General features: G+C 48.1%; 1 protein-coding gene across 1 annotated transcript; it reads right to left on the bottom strand.

Moving 5' to 3' along the window:
* Window positions 1-8,520: 8,520 nt before the first annotated feature.
* On the bottom strand, window positions 8,521-9,964 carry LOC310668272 (E3 ubiquitin-protein ligase ZNRF4-like). Its single transcript, XM_083421299.1, has one exon. The coding sequence runs from the start codon at window positions 9,608-9,610 to the stop codon at window positions 8,549-8,551; it is 1,062 nt and encodes a 353-aa protein (XP_083277425.1). The 5' UTR covers window positions 9,611-9,964; the 3' UTR covers window positions 8,521-8,548.
* Window positions 9,965-10,199: the final 235 nt, after the last annotated feature.

Raw genomic sequence — 10,199 nt, 5'->3', positions numbered from 1 at the left:
CACCAGAACTCAGGATGGAGAAATCACTCTATATCTAGCCCATGCTGCTTTGGCTTACACTCATAAATCTTCTCCAACCCATTTACATTATAATCTATTATTATTATTAGCACAAAATGCACATTCAATGCATTTTATTACAAAAAAATAGAAAATGCATTTGATACATTATTTTTTAGTTGAGAACCACAGCATTCAAAGAAGGGCAGAAGCTGACCCTTATGTCAATTTTAAGAATGGGTTACTGTGTTCGCTTTCTTTCCTTTCCCCTCCTCCTCCCCTTTTCCTTGTGTGTTGTGCCTTTTACATGGTTCAGCCTGAGGGCAGGGTTTAGGTGGTTCGTTGTTGTTGTTGTTGTTGTTGTTGTTTTGTAATTGATCTCTGCACCATTCCGGCGACCTCTCTCTTTAATTTTCCTAAGCTGGTGGGGGGGGCGGGGAATAAATAAATAAAATGCTTTAAATAAGTAACAAATGAACTGGCAGACAGCTGCATAATGGGAGCAGATGGTCCCCTGGCCTCAAGGCATTTAGGGCTTGAAAGGCCAGGAGCAGGACTTTTAAATGAAACCCACAAACAAATAAACATCCCAGTGCAGATATGTGAAAACCAGAATTATATGTGCTCCCATCTCTGAGCGCATGACGCCCAGGGATGCCTCATTCTAAGAGTCTCACCCTGGTGGCTTTGGGTCCCCATCTATCCTATGCAAACCCTTTCGCCTAATTGCATTGGGGGGGGGGGAGTGGGGATACCTCCCCCCCCCCCCCCGCAGCTCGGTGATTCAAGGTGGCATTTGAGAGGAATGGTTCCCTTTAGCATAGCCGACAGCTAATTTGTGTAAAGTTTAATTACAGCGAGCATTAATTAACTGGCAGTGTGTTGCAGTACTAAAAGGGAGGCCATCTGTTCCCAGAGAAATTGTCACTCTCTCCAGTCTCCGCCTCCCCCCACACCCCGGATTTCAGCCTTAATAATGTCATCGCTGTGGAGGTTCTTACATCGGAGGCAGCGTGCGATGAAGTCACTGCAGGAGGGATCCATTCATCATGGAAGTCAAGGAGAGCTGGCAACTCGCATAGGAACCACCTTCTCGTGTATCATACAAAGGAATCTATGGATTGGGTCCAACTATCCCGAGTAGACCCACTAGGTTGCATCAAGGCCGGTTCTACTCACAGGTAGACCCAGTGGAATGAACGGGCCGAAGTAAAGGCGGTCCATTAAATTCAATGGGTCCTGCTGTGAGCAGTACTTGACGGGACACCACCCATTGAAGCCAATGGAACCAGGTCAGTCGTAGGGTTTTGCCCAACAAAGTCCTACTCAGAGTAGACCCATTGGAATTAATGGGCATGACTAGGGCCATTAATCTCGGCGGGACTCTTGTAAGTAGAATGTAGTTGGAGAGAAGCCTAGGAAATTCTGCATGAGAAGCAGGCGATCCTACCCCTAATGATCAAGTAAGATTCCAGTCCTTATTGTTCCAAGCGAAAGGTTGCCTCCTGTGTTTTGAACTGGCTGGACGCCGAGAAGAGGTGGGAGGATCCAGTTTTGGAAGCCCCAAGGGAAGAAGGCTCAGAGTCCGGGGAGGGATGGTGGGATGACAATGAGTGGTCAGAGGGAGAAGACTGGGGTGGCAGAAGCTGAAGAGGGAAAAGGGCTTAGTGACATAGCTGTCAACCGTCCCTTATTTGGTGGGAAAGTCCCTTATCTCAGCGCCGTGTCCCACTGCTGTCCCTTATTGATGATGTCCCTTAAATTTCCCGGGTTTCAAAGGAAGCAGCTCCTCTCCCTCCCTCCCTGCCGGCCAGGGAGGAGGGAGGCTCCAACTGGGTTGCTTGGCTGCGTTGCTCACCCAATAAGGAGTCTAAGAATGACTGGGAGCTTGCATGCCTTGTGCCGATCAAATCAGCCGCGTTACCTGGGGACTCGCCTTTGCTCAGCGCTTCCCAGCAGAGAGGTGACAGTGGTTTCCCTTGCTGCATCCCCTTTGCCGGGTTGCTGCGCTGTGGGAACCACCGCTTGAGGCTTCGTTTGGCTGCTGGCTGGGCTTTCTGCCTTTGGCTCGGAGGGGCTCAGTAGTTGAACATCCCTGTGCCTGGAAAATCCCTTATTTTGGCTGCTGATCCCTTATTTTCGAGGTTGCTGGCCCCTAATTTTCAAATCTGTAAGTTGACAGTTATGGCTTAGTGAGCAGGAGGAGTCTGTGGCAGAGAGCAGTCCAGAATCAGAGGCGGAAGCAGGAGAGACCAAGAGGCAGAGATGAGTCAGGCTAGTGTCACAGCATCCACTATGGAGAAATTAAATCAAAACTTTAGACTGAAGTCCATACCCTGTGGATCTGATCTTAATCTGCAATGTAAAAGGTTCTCCAAGTTTGTTTTGATGCCACGTGGAAGACTCAACATCTGCACATAGCATTTGTCTCGGAAGAAAACTCTTGATGCTTGGCAATAGTTTTTCTTTTTCCTCCAGGAAGATTGGAGGAAATTCAAAGACTATTTATAGAAACACTATAAGATAACGAATGTTTGATGACACCAGATTGAATGTAAAAGGTTATTAGTAAAAAAGTGTAAAGAAAAAGATCTAATATTTTAAGATATAAGGAAATGCAATTATATTAAGATATTAAGATTATGATAAAATCAAAATATGACAGAGGGAAGGAATTTGCTGACAGAATATATCATCTGGAATACAGAGAAGGGAGGTCTGGGGAAGTCAGAGAAACAAGTTAATGCAAAGAATACAAGGAGACAAAAATTGTTTTTAATATTTTTATTTTTTATACATTTTGCTGTTTTGTGTTTGTATGTTGTCGTATTTTCCTATTTTTTCCTTTTTTGTTGTGTTGTTTTTTACCTATTGCCGTTTTGTATTTATTGTAAAACCCAATAAAATATTATATATATATATATATATATATATATATATATATATATATATATAAATAGTTTTTCTTTTTCAAATTTTCAAAGGTTGGTTAAAAAAAGAAGAGAGATTCAGAGAACGAGAAACAGAGAAATGGACAGATCTTTACACCCCCCTGCAAGTTGTCCTCCTCTTCCATACAACCCAATTCTGCTCTGACTCACCATTTATTTGAAATGACTCAGCGGCATCCCTCTCTTCCCCCCACCAACCACGCTTGCCCGCTCCTTGAGGACATCTCTGGGCATCATCTTTACAGAGAAGTATCCAACGCCAGCCTCCCTTTGCAAGCATCTGACTGAACAGAGGAGGCAACCCAACTGCCCAACGCTTTTGCGAGTGCTCAACTCCGATGGCAGATCGTGAAGCTGAGGCTCCAATACTTTGGCCACCTCATGAGAAGAGAAGACTCCCTGGAAAAGACCCTGATGTTGGGAAAGATGGAGGGCACAAGGAGAAGAGGACGACAGAGGACGAGATGGTTAGACAGTGTTCTCAAAGCTACAAACATGAATCTGACCAAACTGCGGGTGGCAGTGGAAGACAGGAGTGCCTGGCGTGCTCTGGTCCAGGGGGTCACGAAGAGTCGGACACGACTGAACGACTAAACAACAACAACAACAACAACTCCGATGGAGATAATGAATGGAAGGAAAAGGCTCCGAGGAGAGGACTGAGTTTTGTAGCCTCCCTTTCCGAACTCGTTCCCGGTTCTTTGGGGGAAGAACGCTCACGGATCCAAATGTGGGTGCCTGACAGCTGAACGCAGGGCAAGCCGCAAAGGCTCCTGCTTAATGTCCATCGGCAGGGAGTTCTAAAGTCTAGGTGGTGCCTACATGAAGGCGTGGCTCCTTGCGAGTGCGGAATTAATAAATACTTGCGAAAGCATTGTGAAGTTGCACTCAGCTGCTTTCCCTGATTGGCTAGATGGTTTCTCTTTAACAGTGCTCTGTCCCTAGAACAATAGGATCCAGAATGCAGCAGTCTGATTGGTCCGCAGGAGCCACCCAATCCAGCTCCAGGTGGAAGTGAATCAGTGACCTGATTAGCTTGCAGGAGCAGCCAATCAGGCTCCTGGATGAAGTGCCTTTCTGCCTTTGGCTTGGGAGCTGGTTGACTAAAATCCCTTATTTTGGCTGCTGGTCCCTTATTTTTGAGGCTGCTGGTCCCTTATTTTCAAATCTGTAAGTTGACAGCTATGCCCAGCCATCCCTCCAAGTACGCCTTGCTCTGAGGACGGACCCCTTTCCTATCCCTCCCATTAATAGGAAAACAAAGCTTCCCCCAACTCCCTCCACAAATGTGGATTTCGTGCTTCGGCTTCCTAGCAAAAACCCAGTTGTGGATGGAGGTCTAGAAAGGCTGGAAAAGGTCAGCACCAACACAGACACAAGATCTACCCACCCAGGAAGAATGGCAGATGAAGCTGATGGACTACATAGAAATGGCAGAAATGACTGGCAGAATCCGAGACCAGGGAGAAGAGTCGATGGAAGAAGATTGGAAAAAAATTAAAATATATTTACAGAAATATTGCAAAATTAATGAACGTTAGAAGTATATTGGAATGCAGTTATACGGTTTTAGCAGAAGGGTTATTAAGAATTATATGAATATTAAGTGTTAATGTGTTAATTTGGGAAATTGAAAGTTAAATTGTGTTATGATAAATTATAGACCAAATTGAAGAAGAGGGAAAGGATTTGTTGAACTAGATAATCTGAACTAGAATACAAAAAAGGGAGGTGCGAGGAAGTCGAGGAAATAAGCTAATGAAAGATTTGTATACAAAAATTTGGATGTGTGTTTTTGTTCTTTTTTCTTATGTTGTATTGCTGTATTGTTTTTTCTTTTCTTTTTTATTGTTGATGTATTGTCTGTTGAATTTATGTATTGTCTTTTTTTCATTGTTTCTCTTTTTATAAGTATAAAATATTTAATAAATCTTATTTTAAAAAATAAATAAATAGAAAGGCTGGAAAAGCTTTGCATTATGTGTGTTTGTGAAACTCCAGCCACTGTCCCCACCGTTGAGATAACAAGGGACGCCACGAAACAAACTGCTTTTAATTAGAGCAGGTGCGCATTGCCAAAGACACCCATGAGAAACAGCAGCCGCTTTCATCCGGGGAGGCCTTCGGAACGAGGAAACAATCTATCAGGCTGTTGTGGTTGTTTGCTAGCGATGGAGGCGAAGGGATTTTATTCTGTTTCCATTCTAACGAGAGACCGCCTAACTTGCACCAAATAGGCACACTATCCTTCGGAATCTGCACTTTCCTGAATTTCATAATGCCAAGTAATATATACAGAAATGCACAGGCGGCCGGGGGGAGGGGGGTTGCTTGCACAAATCTGCATGTTAGTCAAAGGCATGCAAAATGTACCTTTGCACAGATATGGCGATGAACTATCATGAGTGTAATGGTTCTAGGGGCTGCTCGTGCGTAAATCGGCGCCACACCTGGGTGGGTTGCCTGAGTGAACCCTTTCTGTCTGGACAGCCACTCGCCCGTGGCTGTCTCAATCGCTGGCAGAATCCGTCAGTGGGCGTTTCTTGAACTTCTTCCAGCATAAAAGTTCTTTGATGCCTAGTCGCCGCCTACTGTCCCTGCGCGGAAGCCTTCTGCGCAGGGAGGGTGTGGGCATCGGAGGACCCGTGCTCTCCCCGCTGGTTCCCGGCGAGGAGTCTTGGAGCTACCTCGCCGATTCCCCCATCTGCCCCCCTCCTCCACTGGTGCTACGCTGATTTCCTTCCCCAGAAGATGGGCTGCTTCTCTCCCTCCCGGGACGCTCTCCGGAATCCCTCTGGAGCCCTCCCTCTCCCTCTGGCTCCGATGGCAGTTCCCTGACAATGAGGATTTGGGTTTTAAAGGAAAGGTGCAGAATTGTGGGAAACTGAATAACAGAGTCATTTGTTGGAAGGGGGGGGGCAGCCCCCTGCAAAACAGGAACCACAGCTTCAAAATTCCTGACAACTGGCCCCGCAAACCTCTGTTTAAAAACCTCCAAGGAAGGAGAGTTTGCCACCTTCCACTGCCAAATTCTTGCTGATGTTTTGTTGGAATCGCCTTCTTGCAACTTGAATCCATAGGTTTGGGTCCTCGCCTCTGGAGCAGCGAGGGGGAATTCTCCATGAAAGAGCCCTTCAGATCTTGGAAGATAATAATAATAATAATAATAATAATAATAATAATAATAATAATAATAATAATAATATTTTTTTATTTATACCCAGCCCACCAGGCTGGGTTTCCCAGCCACTCTGGGTGGCTTCCAACAGAATATTAAAATACAATAACCTATTAAACATTAAAAACTTCCCTAAACAGGGCTGCCTTCCGATGTCTTCTAAAAGTCTGGTAGTTGTTTTTCTCTTTGACATCTGGTGGGAGGGCGTTCCACAGGGCGGGTGCCACCACCAAGAAGGCCCTCTGCCTGGTTCCCTGTAACTTGGCTTCTCGCAGCGAGGGAACCGCCAGAAGGTCCTCGGCGCTGGACCTCAGTGTCCGGACGAACGATGGAGGTGGAGACGCTCCTTCAGGTATACTGGACCGAGGCCATTTAGGGCCTTAAAGGTCAGCACCAAGACTTTGAATTGTGCTCGGAGACGTACTGGGAGCCAATGTAGGTCTTTCAAGACCAGTGTTATATGGTCTCGGCGGCCGCTCCCAGTCACCAGTCTAGCTGCCGCATTCTGGATTAGTTGTAGTTTCTGGGTCACCATCAAAGGTAGCCCCACGTACATCACATTGTAGTAGTCCAAGTGAGAGATAACTAGAGCATTCACCACTCTGGCGAGACAGGTAGGGTCTCATCCTGCATACCAGATGGAGCTGATAATCAGCGATGGCTCTCTGGCCCACTGGGGCAAAGAAAAGAAAAAAGATTGCCACCCCTGCTTTAAAAAAGAGTCAAACCTTTTACATTTTCCGCTAGAATCGGATGCCAATTGCTTTCAGGGTCACCCCTTCCTGATGGGATGAAGCCTGTCAAATTTCAGGAAGAGAGGTGATTCCAGGTGGATGCTTTTGCAGCATCTAGGAGTCTTGGTTGACCACAAACTTGACATGAGCCAACAGTGTGACGCGGCAGCTAAAAAAGCCAATGCAATTCTGGGCTGCATGAATAGGAGTATAGCATCTAGATCAAGGGAAGTAATAGTGCCACAGTCTTCTGCTCTGGTCAGACCTCACCTGGAGTACTGTGTCCAGTTCTGTGCACCACACTTCAAGAAGGACACTGACAAACTGGAACGTGTCCAGAGGAGGGCAACCAAAATGGTCAAAGGCCTGGAAACGATGCCTTATGAGGAACGGCTAAGGGAGCTGGGCATGTTTAGCCTGGAGAAGAGGAGGTTAAGGGGTGATATGATAGCCACGTTCAAATATATAAAAGGATGTCACCTAGAGGAGGGAGAAAGGTTGTTTTCTGCTGCTCCAGAGAAGCGGACACGGAGCAATGGATCCAAACTACAAGAAAGAAGATTCCACCTAAACATGAGGAAGAACTTCCTGACAGTAAGAGCTGGAATTTGCTGCCAAGGAGTGTTGTGGAGTCTCCTTCTTTGGAGGTCTTTAAGCAGAGGCTTGACAACCAGATGTCAGGAGTGCTCTGATGGTGTTTCCTGCTTGGCAGGGGGTTGGACTCGATGGCCCTTGTGGTCTCTTCCAACTCTAGGATTCTATGATTCTAAGTGAAGCTGATCTGAGTTTTGCTGCCCCTTCCCCTTTCTCCGGCTTCCGTAACTGATGTGGGAGACTACATTAATATTCCTTTCTCTTTCCTACTTCCATCTCCTCCTTTGACTCCTTGCAAGTCTAAGCTGCCAGCTAATTAAGCTCTGCTTTTGTGCATCTCCTTCTCCTTCTTAAAAGTCATTCCAAGAAAATTGCAGTACATCTGATAGCTAAGTAGGAAAGGACGGGGGGAACCTGATTGGATGGCCCTTCCCTGGCAGCGGCTGAAGAGGGATCTGTCTTGTATTCTGAGTGGCGCTCGATGAAGAATTATAATCTAGCTTCAAGTGGGCCGATCAGGAAGTCAGTCTGGGAAGCGTAGTACCCCTGGCTTCTGCCTTCATCAAGTTGCTAACCTTTGTAAATGAGTTCATGAAGATACCAACAAAAGGTACCGTATTTTTCGCTCTATAAGACGCACCAGACCACAAGACGCACCTAGTTTTTGGAGGAGGAAAACAAGAAAGAAAATATTCTGAATCTCAGAAGCCAGAACAGCAAGAGGGATCGCTGTGCAGTGAAAGACTCACTTTTTCCCTCCTAAAAAGTAAGGGGAAATGTGTGTGCGTCTTATGGAGCGAATGCAGGCTGTGCAGCTATCACAGAACTCCCGTTTCGGCCAAACTTTTGGGGTTTATCACTGTAACAGAGAAACCGGTCATTCTCTCTCCCTCCCCTCCCCATATTCCACATCCTCCTCCACATATTCCACACCCTCCTCCACATATTCCGCATCCTCCTCCACATATTCCACATCCTCCTCCACATATTCCACATCCTCCTCCAGCCCTCCATGGCTGATTATTGCCCCTTCCTTGGTCATTGCAACAGGAGGGACCACACCTTCCTCATTCTTGGTTTTATTATATTTTTCAGAAACGGGAAGGGAGTTGCTGGGGGAGCAAGAGGCAGGCCCGTTGGTCCACGGCGGTTCTGGCTTTGCTGGGCCACGGGGTCCGGCGGCTGTCCCTCGCGGCCCCCTCTTTCCACAGCCTCACCGCTTGCAAACGGGTGACCACCATGACCCTCTGCATGCAGAGAGGGCAGGTCTTGCTCCTGGCTTGGGTGATGTGCCAGAGGTCGATGCACTTGCTATGAAATGCATGTGAGCAGGAAAGGACCTTCAGGCTGTCCCTCTCAACGTACTTCTCCAAGCAGATGGCGCATTCCTGGTACCTGGAGCTGGGGAAGGAGAAGCTGAGCAGCTCCCCCCTGTTTCCTTGGAGGCGGAAGCTTCTCCCCACCTTCCACCTGTGGCACCTCAACAGGTATTTCTCAATGAGCAATGCGGCTATCAAGGCAGACACGGGGATGCAGAAGAACCAGAAAGTGTGGAGAAGTGAAAGCTGAGAGCAGGGCCCAGGCAGCTGGATGTGACACCTGCAAGGGTGCGAGGAGGAAATTTGGGTGGTCCCGGAAGCCACCTTCCAGGTAAAGTGGAAGTATTCGGGCATCAGGACCACCGAGCTCAGCTTGCCGGCGCCATGAAGCCGCTTCAGGATCCTGGAGGCCACATCTGTCGTGAACACAGCAGGGATACGGATGTGATGTACGGTGTCTGGCTCTCTCACCATGCTCACGAGCGTCTGGGAGTTGACGTTGTAGATGATGGCAGCGTGGAAGCCAGCTTGCTGGGCGTGGAGGACCTTGGTGGTAAAGGAACAGTTGTATCGGCGGATGAGCACTATGAAGGCCGAGGAGGCGTTGGGCGGGCCTTCGATGGGGCGGCAGGCGTTTGCGGGGCTCGCTTCGACCAGGGACCCCATGAGCCCTTCCGTGGGGAGCAGGGGCCCGAAAAGAGCGGGCAGGGCCCTGAAATCGAGGCTGGGGGAGTCGTGGCTGTGGACGGCGCGAATGAAGGCTCTCCCCGCTTGGACTTGGAGGACCAGGAACATGGCAAGCACGCGGGAAGGTGGCGGAACGAGAAGTCGCATAGCTGGTGGTGCTTTCAGAGGTCTTAGGGCTGTGCTGAATCCTACCACGAAGGTCAACGCGACTGGGGCTGGCTTGAAGGGGCGCTTTGCGAGTCTCTAGAAGAGGAGCCGTTTCCTCAAGATGTTGGCCTGCGTTTCCATGAGACTGAAGCGTTGAGGCAGAGGTGAGACGTAGATCTGACCAGGTGCTTTCCCCTCTGCCCTCTCAACAGGCTGGGCCTGCTGGCTTCTCCTAAATGACCCCAGCCACTTTCTCCAAGTGGCCTCCTAGAACTTTCTCCCTGTGCCCTTTGTGACCTCACCGTCTTGCCTTTCTCGACCATCACACCTGTCTCTTTCCCCTCCCCATGGCTTCTGGGAGTTAGTTCACTAAGCCTGTTCTTCTTGCAGAGCTGCAGATTGACTCATCCCACCATCCCATAACTATGCCCAGATTCTCCCTTGGACTGTCATAGGTCCACCTTTCAGCCTAATGTTGTTGTTGTTTAGTCGTTCAGTCATGTCCAACTCTTCGTGACCCCATGGACCAGAGCACGCCAGGCACTTCTGTCTTCCACTGCCTCCTGCAGTTTGGTCAAACTCATGCTGG

Source organism: Podarcis tiliguerta (genome assembly GCF_965153285.1).
Source record: "Podarcis tiliguerta genome assembly, chromosome: 18".
NCBI classification, from domain to species: domain Eukaryota; kingdom Metazoa; phylum Chordata; class Lepidosauria; order Squamata; family Lacertidae; genus Podarcis; species Podarcis tiliguerta.
The sequence above is the reverse complement of the archived record's forward strand: the minus strand, read 5'-3'. Positions and strand labels throughout refer to the sequence as shown.

What these genes read in the sequence shown, in the direction of transcription:
- LOC310668272 (XM_083421299.1), bottom strand. Translation starts at nt 9,610, where the DNA reads ATGCGACTTCTCGTTCCGCCACCTTCCCGCGTGCTTGCCATGTTCCTG.